The 17,035-nt window shown below is 38.2% G+C and overlaps 1 protein-coding gene across 2 annotated transcripts in view; it reads right to left on the bottom strand.

Annotated features, from left to right (window-relative positions):
- Positions 1-17,035, bottom strand: part of GADL1 (glutamate decarboxylase like 1) — an 83,475-nt gene that overhangs the window by 51,017 nt on the left and 15,423 nt on the right. For both annotated transcript variants that reach the window (XM_032107557.1, XM_032107564.1), the window contains exons 6-9: positions 16,067-16,182; positions 9,586-9,665; positions 9,416-9,470; positions 5,975-6,091 (exon numbers count right to left, since the gene is read on the bottom strand). In XM_032107557.1, the coding sequence (XP_031963448.1) occupies positions 5,975-6,091; positions 9,416-9,470; positions 9,586-9,665; positions 16,067-16,182 (368 nt within the window). The remainder of the gene's footprint in view (positions 1-5,974; positions 6,092-9,415; positions 9,471-9,585; positions 9,666-16,066; positions 16,183-17,035) is intronic.

Here is a 17,035-nt window from a genome sequence, read left to right as displayed (position 1 = left end):
CCTGAAATAAAGATGGCAGCCTGGGGCTATGTCTGAAATAGAAGAGGTGGTGGTCTGCGCCACTACGTGCGCCACAAACCAGAGTGGCCCTTCTGTGTAAGCAAGGGCAATGAACTGAAACGTCCTTGCATAAGCAGACTCATTCCTGATACCAAAGAGTTGCTTCCTTTCCCCCAGCCTTGACCTAAGCAATAACCTAAGCAGAAAGCCCCACTTTGCACATCTTCTTCCTGCTAGCCAATTCCTTTCTGAGAAATTCACTGGGGAAAGAGTAGACAGTGATAATCTCTGCCAGTTGCAAAGTCCAGGCTCAGATTGTGCACAGATATGAAAAGCAAAGTCTGTCAGTGAGCAGTAGCAGCACTTATGTTACCAGCAACCCAACTGACCTTAAAATGACTAAGACTCCCTCAGGTCATCTAAGAACTAAGTGTAGGCTCTAAGAATCACTTAGGCCTTTCTCTGTAGTGAGTAGCTCTCCACTGAAACTCCTTATTTAGTTCAATCTACTCTAGACACCCATCATTGGGTGACACCTTTGGCAGATGTGTCTCTCCAGGGACTATAGAAAGTACCCAGGCAACAAGCTTTTATTACACAAGTTTAATTTCTGGACAACCTGAATCAGGGAATGTGATCCTTTCTCATGAGTTCTGCAAGGATCATCAGGTGCTGTGAAACTTTAGTTCTTAAACAACAACGTTTATCCACAGAGGAAAGGTGAGGAGATCATGCAAACACTAGACGTGTCACACAGTGCATTTGAGAAATTACTGATAAATAAATAAATAAAACTATTTTCAATATTCATGCAGGCAGAATGCACTTAAGCAAACTACCTGTGAAGCAAGCAAGGTTCTTTAGAGACACACAGAAGGCATCAGTCCACAAAACATCTGAACTCAGCTTATTTTAAAAAAATATTTGTAAAGAAAAAGAAAATTGCTGATGTAAAGATTCCTGACCTAAGCATAGAAAATATATGCTTGTTTGGTTTTTGTTCTTTTTTTCTTTCCTTGAAATAAAAATACATGATAGCTGATACATGAATTTATCATCAGTATTTGCTTCACGGGCCATATATTAGGAACAAGAGCTGCTATCTCTGTAAGACAGGATGGCAAAGGCTCACAAGGGACATGAAAGGTTATTAACTTGTCTTAAAAAGTCATTCTGATTAATGCCCCAAATTAATGGATCTCATCATATTTGTCATGCTCACAACATCCTTGCTGAGACAAGGGCTGCTGCTCAGGCTACAGGTGGAACCTAAGGTAGGAAATTGTTTGCCTCAAATTTCATAGTAATCCTGCAGAACCATGACTTGTAACCTCGTTTCTCCAGCTAGTCCAAATTTGCCATGTTATGGGATGACAATCTAACTGAATCTTCTATTCAAAGACAAATTTAACTCTTCTCATTCTCTGATTCAATAAAGTCAAAACAGTCACTAACTTACTCCCTGATTTTCAGAATTTATAAACAACCCATTAAAATATAATACATTTTTACAAAATTTGCATCCAAAGATTTGTGTGTTTGAAAAAGCTGACATTTGCACACTGTTTGTGAAAAACAGGACTAGAAAAGCATTTGAGAGGTCATCTCAATGGTGTGCCACCCCCAAAGGCAAGATTAGCCATACTCCTCTCATTTCTCTCAACCACATCTTTTCTAGAGGTTATTAATCAACAAATCAATTAATCCTGTAATTAGCATTAAAGTGAAAAATAAAATGCAGAGAGAGACCAGCAATTGCTGCCTTCACAACACTATCGGCCCTACTTTCTGCCTTTGTTTTAAAAACTGCTACCGGAGACCTAGATGAGAGAAATTAGGTTACTCTCCTTGAGCCACAGCAATACAACATGAATTTGTGATCCATGTTTCTTTACTCAATTCAAGGAGCAAGTGCATAGGGAGCCAGGGCTAGCAAAAAAATACCCAAAACCAACAAAACAAAATAAACAAACAACCTTCCCAACCACAACAACAACAAAAACCCACAACCCTCAGAAACAAACAAAACAAAAAACAAAACACCATGAATGAGAAGGCACTTAAGAACTGACAGAATCGTTGGCTTTGTCTGGTTTTAAAGTCCTCTCTAATGATGGAAGCTGCACAACTTCACCACCTAATTTGTATGTAACAGGAATAACACGTCTTTAATTTAAAGTGTCAGTCCTAAACAATGTTACCTCTTGTCACACCTCCAGCGGCCAGGAGAACAGATTAGTCCTTTTCTTTCAGCAGCACCTTTTAAGGCTTCTGTAGACTATTGTGTACTGTCTATTTGTCTTCTCTAGTTTAAATAACATCAGTGCTTTCCATCTTTCCTCATTGGTCATAATTTCTAGGTATGATTCTGTTTATCTACATTGCTTTCCCATTTTCTAATCTTTCTCCTGTAGGGCCTTCTTGAACTGCATCTTTTTATTTGCACACGATCTAGATAAAGCAGATGGCGTATGAAACAAAAAGAAAGAATCATTTTATGTACCTCCTTTATTCAATTCTGAATGATATTTAACTCTATTTGAAAATATCACTGATTTGTGAACTAGAAAAAGATCCGGGCTTTACAGTAAAGATCTACTTTCTAGCCAACAATCCCCAGCCTGTGTTTGTGCACTTGATTGTTGCAGCTTAGAATTCTATCTTTATTGAACTGTAGCCTAGTTTTTCCTCTTTTTTTCTCCAAATTGTCAAAATCCCTTTGATTTCTAATCCTGTCCTCCCACTCCCTTTTCCAGAAGTCTTAAATCATTTTCAAATTTGTCAGCATATTCTTTTTCATCTAAGTTATTTAATGAAAATACCAGATAATTTCTACCCTAGGATAGACCTTTGTGGAATCCTGCTCAAATTTTTTTCTCCTTTCAGTGACCCACTGATAACTGCTCTGTGGGTATGGTTTTCCAGCCAGGTTTTCACTCACTACCAGAGCAGCAGCTTGGCACGTTTCTCTGGCTTTCTGATGAGATATTGCAAAGACACAGTAGAGCTGACTGCTTCTCCTCCATCCACAAGACTACAGAAGGAAGGCAGATTTATCAAACTAGGCTGACACACTTTGTTTAAGACAAATCCAGCTGAGAGCAATGCAGGGGAGGTCAAAACAGGACTATTACCAACCCGTGGCACACACAATGTAATTGGTAACAAGGTACAGAAAATTACTGTGTTTGGTATGCAACAAATCACTTACAGCTGAACTATGGGAATCAGTGTTCACTGCATGATTAAGCTAATTACCTAAGCATGGGCTAATAGGTCAAACCTGATTTTCTCTACCGGCCTAATAATAAGAGAAAAAAAAATAGTCAAAGTCAGGACCATCAGGGAAGAAATACTCATACACAGCATTTAAAGCTACATGAAGACAATACATGACATACATAAATGCTGGAGAGCATATTGATGATACAAAACAAGTTATTAAGAAAGGCATCACAGATGAAGGTTGGAATACAATAAGTAACTGGATTGCTGTAATGTGAACAATATAAGCTTGGCATAGCCTCTGCTCTTAGGCTTGACTGAACAGCTTGGCTGCTAGGACAGTTTGGACCTACTGGTATTATTTTCCTAAAACACTTTCCTTAACTCAGTTTTTCTCTCTGGTTTGTCTTCATGTGAGAGTTTATCTACTATTTCTGTCTTTATTGAAATTTATCTTCCTGAAGCTTACTGAATTTATGTTGACATTGTCCCTTTTGCCCTTTCTAAGAATCACAAGTTTTATCATTTCATATTTAATGGAAAGAGTCTCCCTAAGGCAAACACATCAATTTTTGGGATCAGAAAATATTCTGAAATTAGATGAATTGGTGTAAATCTGGAAGCAACACCACTGACATTCACATAAGATATTCTTAGTAACAGCTCATGGGAGTACTTACAGTAGATAATCTTGATGTCTGTCAATGATACATGAAAATTCCTAAATTAGACAGAACTTTACCTGGGTTTTACTCTTGGTTTTAATTGTACTGTATCTTTTTTCCTTCAAAGTTACAGCAGGCCTAAACACCAGTGCTCACTTCTTGTAACTCAGACTGCATAATGTGTAAATCATTCTACAAGAAGCCAGACCTTTCAGAGGACTGTAGATTCTCAGAGATTTCAAAAATATTACTGCCTATAGTGCTAGGAGGTATGCTTGCTTAAAAAAAAAAAAAAAGTAAAAGAAAAAATTCAACTCTTCTCTGTACTTCTTACAGGCTTTCTGAACGGCACAGACCGAGTCTCACTGTTCCTGCTCACATAAAATTTCAGTAAATCTATTTCTAGTGGTGCTGTGAGAGAAAAAATGTCACACTTAGAATCACAGTCTGCTTGTTTTACCATAGCACAGTTGTATATACACGTGTATATACCTGTATATACACATGCGTGCCTGATGTCACTTCTGTGGAAAGTTTTCAGTCTTTCCCCATATCATGTTCTCTTATACATACAGCTAGGAACTTTTAACAAAAAAATAGAGAAACATCCACTCAACCCCTCAGTGAGTGTGAAAGATGAAGAAAATACTGATAGAACTTCTGGGAACCACTGAGAGGCTCATAACATGAATCACATCTTAAGAGAACAATTGTTCTTCCAGACTGCACACCCAAATTGTTACTGGACATCTGTTCTTCTACTGGGAAACAATTAACCTCTGACAACTAAAGTAATTTTAAAACAGAAAATTAACTTAAAGATATTCCTGGATATTTTTACCTTAGTTTAATATGCAGCAAAACTGGAAGAAGAAAGTTAGTTCTTTTCAAAACACTATCAGCTGGCTATGGTTCTGAATATGACCCAGATTTATCCCACTATATTTTAGTTCAGCTACAGGGGGACTACTCACTGTTCTCCTACAGTCACTGGAGATGGCTCCAGCCACATCCATTTGACTCACCCAAGGTCCAACACAGATTCCAACTACATCCCTCTTTCCACCAGCCATACACAGACACACAAGAGAGTTACTAACATGTAACTGGACTGCTGCACTTCTGCTGAAAATCTGATGAGTCCTTCTCAGCAACACACAGCTGTGAGGAGGCTTGGCAGACATTTTAAATATTAGGCCTAAATTTTGCATTTTTGTCTTCCAGACAACAAGAAAACTCTTTTGACTCACACGTACAGTGACTTTATTTATTAATGCCTGTGAGACATTTATTTGAAACATGCGTCACTGCCTACGTGATCTTCCTTTAGATACTCAACATTAAACAAACACTTCAGAAATTTAGAGCAGGTCTGGAAATATCCATAAGCATCGCTCCAGATTCTCTTATTGCTCCATGACTTTTAATCTAGCAATTCTGCATTTGTGGCATTGCAATTACAAAGAGAATGCAACTTTAGAAAATATGAAGTGGCCTATTTCTAGAAAAATACATTAACTGCTAAGTTTTTCAAGTAATAAAAGGGCACAATTCCAAAAAGATTAACGAAGGGATTTTAACATCCAACCCTAAAATTACAAAGAAATTTAAAAAAAAAAAATATCTGAACAGTTTAGGAAAATGTAAGGTGATATACAGGAAAGTTAAATCTGTAAATATGAAACAGAATAATTTATGACTGGTTCAGCCAGAAACATACCTTTATTTTAACCCGTACGAACCTCACACCCCAATTCTCTGTCTATTCCCCAAAAGGACATGGGGAGAATCAAAACTCACTCTTGAGGCATTTTTAGGAGATTGCAAGAAGAAATTGATTATAAAATAATTTTGAAATATAACCTGACAAGAACAAAATGGCTTTGGCTGCTTGTCAGAACCAAGTCATTTGCTGATTTGCAGCATATGTAACAGAGTCAAATCAGAACATATTTCTGGTCCCTATGCAAAGAAAAAGAAATATTATTAGAGCCCAACTTCTAAAAAGAAATATCAACAGTCAAAGTAAAATAGCAATTATAAAAAACCAGTGCTAAACAAAACCACACAGTATACAAACTCACATCAACATGAAGCCAGAGGCCATGCTTTTCACAGATATCAGCAATTTTATCCAGAGGATCAAATGCTCCCAGCACAGTTGTGCCTGCTGTAGCACAGACAAGAAATGGTGCTGACCCCTGCAATAGGATTCAAAACAAAAAAAAAAAAAAAAATTATCCTTTGCACTGCTCATTTCCTTTTTGTATACTTGCAGAGCTAAAGTATAAAAAGATCTAGGAATGTAGGACAAAGATGCGACAATCAACATTTTAGTTTCCCAGCAGAAGGTACTGCATTTAATAGTGCTGAATCTCTTTTTTTTTTGATTAAAAGAAAAGGCACTTTCCATTTCTAGTTAACACCATCCCAGGGCAGACTTCTGCAGCTTCAGACTGTTTTGACAGATGCTAGTTTTGTCAAAATCAAAACATACCAAATATTTGACATCTCTCTTTATACACTGATTTTCATTTCTCAGTCTTCCACATTTCACTACCATATTTGCTGTCATTCTGACTGATAAAATAAAGCTACTAGCTCAGCCAGCAGACTGCCCATGCAAGGAAAGGGCTCATCCCTTTAGAGTTTCCACCTGCACTGTCTCCGCAACACCCCTATTCTCTGCCTGGGGAAGAGGAATCTTCAGCTAGGGAACGTGACTTGCCTTCAGCCACATTGGCACGTACCATGACAGGGACAATCACCAACTGATCCCATGCCTGACCTACAGCTCAGCACTATTCCCTTGCTCCCACTCCTGTCTAGGAAAGAAGAAGGGCTGTAGACAGTAACTGAATGTTAGAAGAGAGACCACTGGAAATCTCAGACAGTGCTAAGGTCAGGCAGGTGGGATAAGGAAAACTTTTGTCAGGTTGTGGTCTCAGACAGCCACTGTCAGCCATCCATCTTTGCTTTCCCTTCGGCTGACAGCAGACCAGTTCATGGACCCTTGCAGACCTGTGTGTCCGCATCTACTTAGGAGCAGAAACTGCAACAATGAAAAGAATTGGTGAAGTCTGTAACAACTCCATGAAATTGAGGGTATCAGCCCTAGCAATGAGTGTACAGTCTCACTTGCAGGTAAACACATGCTGAAAGGACTGCTCTGCACGGTTCAGCATCTGGCCTACGAAATGACAACACAGTTACTGAAGAGGCACTAAAGTGGTTGTTAAATAGTACAAGCTGGGATCACTGAAGTTCATCATTTGCAGTGAATTAAATCTCTCAGATGATGTAATTGTGTCTACAGAGGTAACTCAGTGTAGCTTTAGTGAAATCAGACATCAGCCGAAAAATCAAACTCCACACAAGTCTTCCACATATCATTACCGAGCTGAAATCTGCTCTCTTTTTTTTTTTTTTTTCAATGTGTTGCTACTTTAAGTATCTACAGACAGACAGGACTGATTCACATTTGCACTCTGACAGTTTTTTACAGTGTAGACAACTGTGAGAAAGGTACATAGTTATGATTTATCTGTATTTTAAATTTTCTTTACAAATGGCTAAAGCAGTGAAAAGTAACACTGGAATGAACTTAAATTAATCCCATACATTCACAAAGACTTATGAGCCCTTAATTCACTTCTTGGTCATTTATTCTGAGCTACCACAACATTCAAACAAACTTACAAATCAGCCTGAAGCTCAAGTACAAAACACTTGCGAGTGAGGCAAAGATGTATCCAATGCATCTATCTTCTGTTAAGTGTTCCCAGCAATTTTCTCCCACAGCTTCATCAAAGTCAAAGGTTCTCAAGCAGCCAGTTGGCAGCACAACTGAATACAGGGACAAGCCACAGATCTCTACAAACTCCAGTAATTGCTACCATTATACTTTTCCCACAAAGAAGGGAACTAAATTTTTATTATTCTTGACAATATAGTTAAAGAAATCTTCCTGCCTAAATTCTCTAAAAAGAGGCCTAAGACTCTTGCTATTCATATTCAGTGATCATTTTGTGCTTCTATCACTAGTAAATACATCCTCTGCTGTCTAGAGTCATTAGAATATTTACTGTAATTCATTGAAGTGTCCTTCTGTAAAAGCTGTAAAGTAGCACTTTATCAAGGACAGGAACACTTACTGAAGCTCTGGTGAAATGAAAACCTTCCAATACACCTGTAACTTCCATTAAAATGCAAGTGAAATTGTGTTTCCCTGTAAGCAGAGAATTTTAATATAGAACATTTGCTTTTAAGTTGCAGATTTCCATACTGAGGTTGACCTTTTTAAAAAAATCATAAACGTCAGATGATACCTTTCAAATGACCATTACATGTACTGTTACATGAACAAACAAGAATACCGTTTTTGCAAAAGCAGAGTTGACTCTCCTGCAAGCCTGCTTTTTCTTGCTCTGTTTTATTTCAGTCCCTTTTTTTCCCCCCAGTTTGCTCAAATGAGTAAAGTACAGGTTGTCATCCTCAGATAACACAAAGTACAGAAGGAGGCAAGCAAGGGAGTTTGCTAGGTCATTAGGGCCCCCATGTAACCATAGCTCTGCTATCCAGCATGAAACTCAAATAAGAGATGGTTCTTTGGCAGAAAATGTATCTAAATCAGAACTTACTGAAAGCTGTTGTGGCCATGCCAGTGCAGGACAGGACAGGACAGGGCTGCCTTGGCTTTTTATCAGCCACAAAGGTAGATTTCCCAAGATAGGATTCCATGGAATGTATTGTCCATGCCATGGACATTGCATTAGTTGCTTTGTATTCACTGATCATGGACTAAGGGCTGAGCTCTGAAAGTGAGAAATAAGGTGACAAGCCAAAAGAAGATCCTCTTGGAAGTCACGTTTAGTCCTTCAAGCTCTCTAAAATAAATTATGTTGACTACAGGTAAGCACTGTCTTACAGATTGTGGGAATGTATGTTAATGTTGTCCAAATACACACATCAGTGCCTTTCCAAATGCTTGCCTTTGACTTTCTACTTGGCAAAGTCCCTAGGGGAAAAGAGGCATACCTCTGCACTCTGGCTACAATAATAGAAAGGATGGAATTTAGCATTTGAAGCTTGTAAGATAGTTTTAGAGACTAAGCTACACGTTACCATTCTTGGTCACTACAGAGGCAATAGAGCAATAGCTGGTGTAATTAACTGAAAAACCGTTTTAGGAAAACATACTGCATCCATTTAAAAAAGGATCAAGGGCAAAAGAAATCCTATAAGAAGTGTGCTAAATACTTCAAAGCAGCATTGTACTCAGGACTTTCATTAGCAGTAAACACCCTGTGGAATTTTCCTCCCTTCTAAGAGTGTAGAACCCACAAGCCTTGGCTTGTTTCACAAGTTTGTGGCAAAGAGATTGCACCTGTAAGAAAGACATTGTTACATTAACTGCCCTATTTTTAAGATTTTGGTCACTCTTAGTTTTCCTTCCATTCACTCACACACAAGCACACAGTCTGCATACACTCCTCTCTCCTTCATGCTCTCTCTCCCCCTCTCACCTCTTTCCTGGTCCGCTGGACTTGTTTCTCCAGTTCCTCAGGTATCATCTTACCTCTAAGGGACACAGATTTAAAACTTTTTCAGTTACATTCAAATAGGTTAGTTATGTACAGCACTACTGCATTTTTAAAAGGCTCAGAGATCACAGTCACGGCTTTTGCTTTCTTACCTTTCATCTGTTTTGATGAAGTACACGTTCTCTGTACCAATACCCAGGAAGGAGGCTGCCTTCTTCATGGAGTAATGGCACTGTAAATGAGAGAGGCACAAAAAAAAAAAAAAAAGCACATGCAATTAAAACAAGAGAAATAAATTCCCTAACATAGGGAACAGTGACACTAAAATTAATTCAACAGCACCTAACAGCCATGACAACATATTCTAACACAAAAAGCAAACTGATAAGGTACATATCACACAGTCCATCTTGTACTTTAACGATAACACACACTTAAAGCTGGGGGGGAAAAAAACAAAAAAAGGATGTGCACAATGTTTCAAAAGCAGGCTTAAGAGAAAAAGGAGAAGCTCTATTCCATAGAATTTTTCTTAAAGCTGGTTCTACATTAGAATGAAAAGTAGAAGCTTTGAAATGTCATTAGGGAAGAATTATTAATTTTTTGAAAATGCTTTAATAGAAATGAGTCAAAAGTATCAATGAGTGCAAGAGTTAGGATGTGCATGAGGAAAAGGGTCTAAAGGCTATTTAACACAACAGCCTGGAAGTAATTAATGCGGTCTGAAAGTCCAAAAGCACCGCTCCTTGGAAACTGGACCCTTAGTTAGGATGTATCTTATGGTACATTTGAAGCCTCTACCACTTTATGCTTGTAACTCTTCTGTATGCTGGCTCCAAGCCTCAGCTGGTGGCCACTGCCAGAGACAGGATACTAGCTAAGCTGACCTGTGGCCTAATTCAGCAACCCATGTCCACAGGATCAAGGAGCTCAAGTTCCAAGACCTACCAAAGCTTAAGATGTGTTACATAGGGATTTGCAAGGCTTTCAACATCCTATCTCTGATAAAGGATCTGGAAATCATGGTGGTGTGAAGAGAGTTCACGTGAATGTGAACCTTATTTAGAAGCTATTATGAAAACAAGCAGACTTTAGACAGGACTCAGCACATCTTCAGACTTTAAAGTGGATTTTGCAAAAGGGTCCAGTGTGGACAAGGCTGCATTTTTCGGAAAATTAAATTACTATTTTAGCAAAGAATTTTAGCTAGGGCTCATCACAGAGACATCTCTGAATGAGTATAAAGACACACGCAGCCCACTTTTCACTTCACACTGAATAAAGGGCATCAGTCTATGAAGCCCATGAAGCGAGTGTAAAAGAGGATTTTAGAAGTGGGTGTTTACTTAATCAGAATGCATTAAAATGATTAAGGTGAGAATGCTATTCAAGCCTACAGACCACTCCATACTTCTTACAAGCTTTTTTCTGTTGAACAAATAGTAATGGTTTATCTAACCATATTTCCAACATTCATCTTTATCAGGACCTGCTCTACTGTGGATACTGTTATTCCAGCACAAGAACACTTTGTCTTATTCCAGAACAAGAGTACACTGATCTCTGCTTAATTTGCCTTCAAGATTAGCCTGGGAATTCAAGATACAGTAACCTTCTTGACCTGAAGATATTTAGATGTCAAAACTACCCACTCATAGCAGTGGAGTCAATTTCAAGAGTACACCACATCCCATAGGACTAGACAGTTCTTGTCAGAACCAAGACCATCCAACCCTTGGATTATCACCGCCCTTCTCACAAAAACAAAATTGTCTCTTTTACACATTATTACTGAAGGGTTAAAATAACACATACTCCAGCAAACACGAAGATGTCTAGAATTGTTACTTTTCATACAGGAGGTGAAGCCAGGTGGTTAATTAATTCCATTTTCTTCCTGAGAGTTCACACAAATGCAGTTACTGCAGAACATAATTACGAAAAATGTACAACATTTTAATGTGTGGGCATGAATATATTAAGGGTATTAAAGCCTGTCACGCTTATTTTGATGAGATCGATGATCTCAGAGGGCTCTTTTTCTTTTTGACAAAGAGGTTTCCCCCACCATCACCCACTCTTTAAACAAAGGCATACGAAGACACTACCTGATACTATTGAGTAATTTTTGAAAGCTTAATTTGTAACATGACACATCCACAAGGCCTTTAGGGCTCCGTCACTTAGACTATTACAAGAATAATAACACACATAGGTAGATAATTAGTCTTACATTACATCAATAAAGGTAATAATGATTGTAAGTGGCTGTGTGTTGTTCAGTATAAGTTTGGAGATGTTTTTGACTGACTAGTGAATCACTCAAAATACAAGTTGCCTCCATCACTGATTTCTAGCCATTACTTTCAAATGAAAGGTATGAATCACCAAGAATAATCATATTGCTCCAAACTGAGAAAGCAGTAGACCTACAAATTCAGTATACTAGTAAGCAAACAATCAGTAAATCATATATTTTATTATAAACAATGGTATGAGACACTGGGGGAAAGATAAAAGAGGCTTGAGTACCTGAGAGATTATACCAAAAAGCAGAGGAAAAGAGAAGAACAAAGGGAATACAAAGACAAACAGGCTGCAAGATGCATTATTTTTCCTCCAGAAGTACTTCTGTACTTCTTGGAAAATTCTGTCCTCCAGTAGGACAGAAAAAGAACAAGACTCATAATACTACATAGACTTGGAATATTCTTCCTTTGATGAAAAAAGAGGTCTTTCAGTTATATTGATTGAAAACATGTAAGAATTTCTTCGCCCCCTCCCACCACTATTGCTACTAGAAGCCATTATGTTAAACTGCATTGCATCATAGCATCTCCAGTCACAAGAGTGCCAACTAATTCACTTTTCATAGTTCCCTTTCCAAAAAAAGGAGAAAGAAATATCCAGATTAAAAGTATTATTTTAAGTATTGTGAGTTCAGATTACTCTTGCCATGTCTTTCACAGTTTAGTTTGTTTGGACAAATTATTAAATCTGTAGCCATTTGCAGTAAGAAATTACCACCTTTGAGCACAAGATCAAATTGGAACATTGGTGCATTTAAGATATGCTGATGTATTATTTTACCTATATCTAGACGTAATTTTTGTTTCCTGATAATGTTTGCAAAGACAAGGTACTTTCTACCTGTGCTCATTAAAACAGAAGATAAATTTGTATTTTCCTGCTGTTAAAAAGTTTCCTAGAAACATGATTGCATAAAGCAATTACATTATTATGAGATTGTTTTACTACTCATTTTTGTCTGTTGTAATTTCCACAGGGGACAACATGATGAGTTAATGTTGTGTTCTCTCACTTTATTACTTTCACGATCAAGTTGCACTGGGGAGGAATTTAGTTTCATTCTAAAAAAAGCTTCTCATATCAGCATGTGTATTTCAACTGTTTACACATCCTTCTACCCTTAGTTACCACAAATTTAGCAGATTTCTATCTGTCAGATCAATGTAATACATACTCATGCCAGAAAAAAAAAGTTTAGATGGGACTCAAATAACAAAAAGTGATAAAAAGGTGGGCTGATATCTATAACTGGAACCATATTCGTCCTCTACAAAGCCACAAATCATGCCTCAAGAAAGTGGGATATGACAACTACTCTTCTACTGCTACTGTCTCTAGAGGAATCACCCTGTAATGGTCCAGAAAAAGTACTACAGAGTAGCAGCATAAACTGTGTTCACTGTGTATCACCACAGTTTTAAATACCTAAGCATTTTACTTGCAGGAACAAGGAGCCTTTTTTGTTCCTGAAGGCCAAACACAATATGCGAGGACCTCGGGTGGGCCATGCATTAAATATACATCTTTATGTTATGCAAGAACATACAAAAAATACATAGCCCCAAATAGCATCAAGTCATTGAAAATCTGTGCATTCCCCTGCTCTGCAGCAGGGCAAATCTTTCAACCCGACAAGTGCCAAACTGCAACCTAGGGACTTAGCAAATCAAGGCAAAAATAATTTTATTTCGTCGCAGCACTGCAGCCAAGCCCTAAAATGACACAAGGGCCTTGAACAGTCATGTTGTTTGACTCCTTACCAGTACTTGGTTCATTACAGCCTCATGGCTTCTCCATGCCAATGCTGTTGCCTGATTCATGATGAGGATAAACCCAGGTTGTTAACTTTTCCAAGTTTTGTTTTCATTTTTATTAGTTTTGTTGAGGGGATGGGGGGTGACAATTTGCTTCTCCAAAAACAAGCAAAGGATGTTTGGAGAGGGGATCAAGTGTACCCTCAGGAAGCTCATGGATGACACCAAGCTGGGTGGGAGATCAATCTGCTGGAGGGTAGGAAGGCTTTGCAGAGGAAGCTGAGCAGGCTGAAATGATGGGCAAGGCCAAGTGTGTGACATTCAACAAGTCAAAGTGCTGAATCCTGCACTTGGGTCACAGCAACCCCAGGCATCACTACAGGCACAGGGAGGAGTTGCTGCAAAGTGTCCCAGTGGACAAGGACCTGGGGGTGCTGGTCAACAGCAGCTGAACACGAGCCAGCATGTGCCCAGGTGGCCAAGAAGGATCATGTCATCCTGGCCTGGAGGTTCAGAGGGGACCTTATTGCTCTCTACAACTGCCTGAAAGGAGGATATAGCCAGGTCACAGGTCAGGATCTTCTCCCAGGCAACCAGCAAAAGGATGAGAGGATATAGCCTCAAGCTGTGCCAGGGAAGGTTCAAGTTGGACAATAAGAATTTCACCACAGGAAAGATTAAGCACTGGAAGTTTGCCCAAGGAGGTGGTGGAGTCACCATCCCTGGAGGTGTTCAAGGAACAACCAGACATCGGATTTAGTGCCATGGTCTTGTTGACAAGGTGGTAATCAGTCAAAGGTTGATCCTGATGATCTTAGAGATCTTGCCCAACCTAAAGATTTCCTTGATTCTGTGATTCAAAGGTGCAAAATGTTAAATAAGACTCAAAATAAAAACAATAATAAAAAAACTAAGATTGTATGACACCAGCACTTTTGTACTTATCTGAAGTGTGGACTACTGATTACATACATTCTCAATATGGCATATCTGAACAAATGTTTCCAAAAGGTCGTGTACCTTGGACTCAGTATAGGTAAATCTAAAACAAGTAGAAATGAATATGCCCTTTTGCACCCTGATAATGATTAATAAACACCAGTGATCTTAGAAAATACTCACATTATCTAGATATTAAAAGCATCAGTTTTACAGTAAATGATTATTGAGTACTAAGGATTACGTAGTGTGAATCAAACGAAGTATCAGCAATCAAAAGCATGGCCTTACAAATAATTTACCAACTTATTTTTCCTGGTCATCTCTATGTTTTACGGTTTTGGTCTTCCTGGTGAAGCAAAGACGTAAAAATAAATTTATTCTGGCAGTCAGTTAAAATTTCTTTCGACGTGAAATTAAATGTTTGTTTATTTCAGAGTAAGAAATGAGTTGTAGTTAAACCATGCAATGAAATAAAACGTTACTTCATGATAAAAGTTTCATGGGCTTCACTTCAAAAGCACTCATGGAACTTGCTTCAAACTCATTTGTTCCTCCTTAACTATTTTGAAGATGTAACATGATGGATTAAATATGAACTGGCATGTCATTTCATACACACACTTTCCAGGAAAAAAAAGAAAACAAACAAGATAGTATTTTGGTTGGGAGAAAAAACAAACAAGCCACCTTTATTTAGGACATGTGGGCTCCGTTTCAAAAGACATGTGTTATCCTGGAAAACTTATACAATTCCTTCATCCTTCAGGCTTCTTCAAAATCAACCTCTCATCTATTTACACTGCAAACTGTTTGGAGCATAAAAGTCCAAGCTAAAATTATTCTAGTAACTCTGTATTTTCTAATACAATGAGGTTCTGTACAGACTTCCACTGGGGCCTTTATACAGTAGAGTCAGAATTAATAAGAACTCTTCACTAATCAAATTATAAACACTTAAAATTGAAGGGACAGGGAAGAGAAAAAAGCTTCCAGAAACTACCTTCAGAATAAATGTATGAACGTGACTCAATTTCCCACGGGCATTTTGGACTGATATTATTCAAAAACTTTAAAAACTAGCTACATATTTTCAATTATTTAAATTAAAAATGTCTAAAGGTCCAGCATTTTTTTCTGAGAGGCATATGGTGGGTTTGACTCCGTACCACAACCAATCTGTATTCAGACATAGGGCAGAGTGGGAGCTGCAGAGAGCCATCTCACAGGTCCACAAGTACTCAGTTTAGTACAAATTAAACATGCAGAAAAAAACCTTTGACATCCAAAACCTACCTACAGTTCCCGCTAGACTTTATATAGTGGGAAATCAGATGCTGCACACCTCCACAATAAAGCAAATGCATTCTGCTTCAGGTTTGCCCCATGTACAACCTATCTTACATCAGCAGTTTTCAAAGCAGGAACATCTGTGTTTGTTTTCTGAAAGCAAGAAAGCAAGCTTCTGCAGGGAAATTTACCATCAGACTTCTCCACTTAGCTCCAATATTCCACATCATACACTGATGTCAGAATTAGTGTACCAGTGCCCCATCAGATATGAAAATGATATAATTCTGCGGCTATTGAAAAACAGAGATCAAAAAGCTTTTCTTTGTTTTCGTTTTACCTCTTCTGAAGCAAACAGAACTAGTCTTGGCAGACTTGAAAGCCCTTTCTCCTTTATCTCAGGACAAAATTTGTATCTTGCTAAATTCATAGCATACATATTAGAAACAGAGCCACCTGCAAAAAGAGACATACAAATATTGTATTAGCCACAGTATGAGTACCTTCCCTGCATCTGACTGCTTGACCTATTAAGAGAAAAATAAACTCCACAGATATCCTAGCGATGCATTCATCACAGTTTATTTCCTCCCCTGAAGGCTACATACATAAAATGAACCTTGGGCTCTGCAGCAGGCATGGAAACAGAGCCTCTTTGGATGTGCTTTGGGGATATTTCCTGAGGAATAAGAGCTGTGCCCAAGCACAAGTTCTTCCCAACAGAGAACACCCTGCCACAGCACCTTCCCCTCTACACTGAAGCAGTGCGAGCTCAGCTGCCCACACCAAGCTCAGAGCCTTGGAGATCTCTTGGGTAACCAGGCCTCAGAGGACCATGGGAGGAAAAGGTCTTTGGAAAAAAAAAAAAAACAAACAAAACCAAACACAGTGAGTGGGAACTGAAAGATCTGCAAGGTAAGATCTGGACAAGCTTTATTCACTCGGGACAGGTTTTATTCACCTAGAAAGGCAAAATCAAAGGAGTAAGAAAAACCCTTACATAAAAGTAGAACCAAGAAAAGGACAATTAATTTATCTGCTCTCAGTAGATCACTAAGTTCTAAGCCAGAAATTCTGCTGTAAAAGTAAGGCTTCTACCAAAAATACTCATCAAATTTTATGTGAAAAAAAAAATCCATACCATTTTTATATTAAAAAATATGGAATTTTAGCTTATTTATTTTTCTACCACTCATGTGTAGGCTAGAATTACTGACTTTGTTTCAGTTTCATTAAATTTCTCTTCTCACCCCCAAAATAGATATAAAATCTTCACATCTAGCCTAATTATTTGTTATCTGAATAATCT

This window comes from Corvus moneduloides, chromosome 1 (genome assembly GCF_009650955.1).
Source record: "Corvus moneduloides isolate bCorMon1 chromosome 1, bCorMon1.pri, whole genome shotgun sequence".
In the NCBI taxonomy this organism is placed as follows: Eukaryota; Metazoa; Chordata; class Aves; order Passeriformes; family Corvidae; genus Corvus; species Corvus moneduloides.
This window is presented reverse-complemented; position numbering and strand designations above follow the sequence as displayed.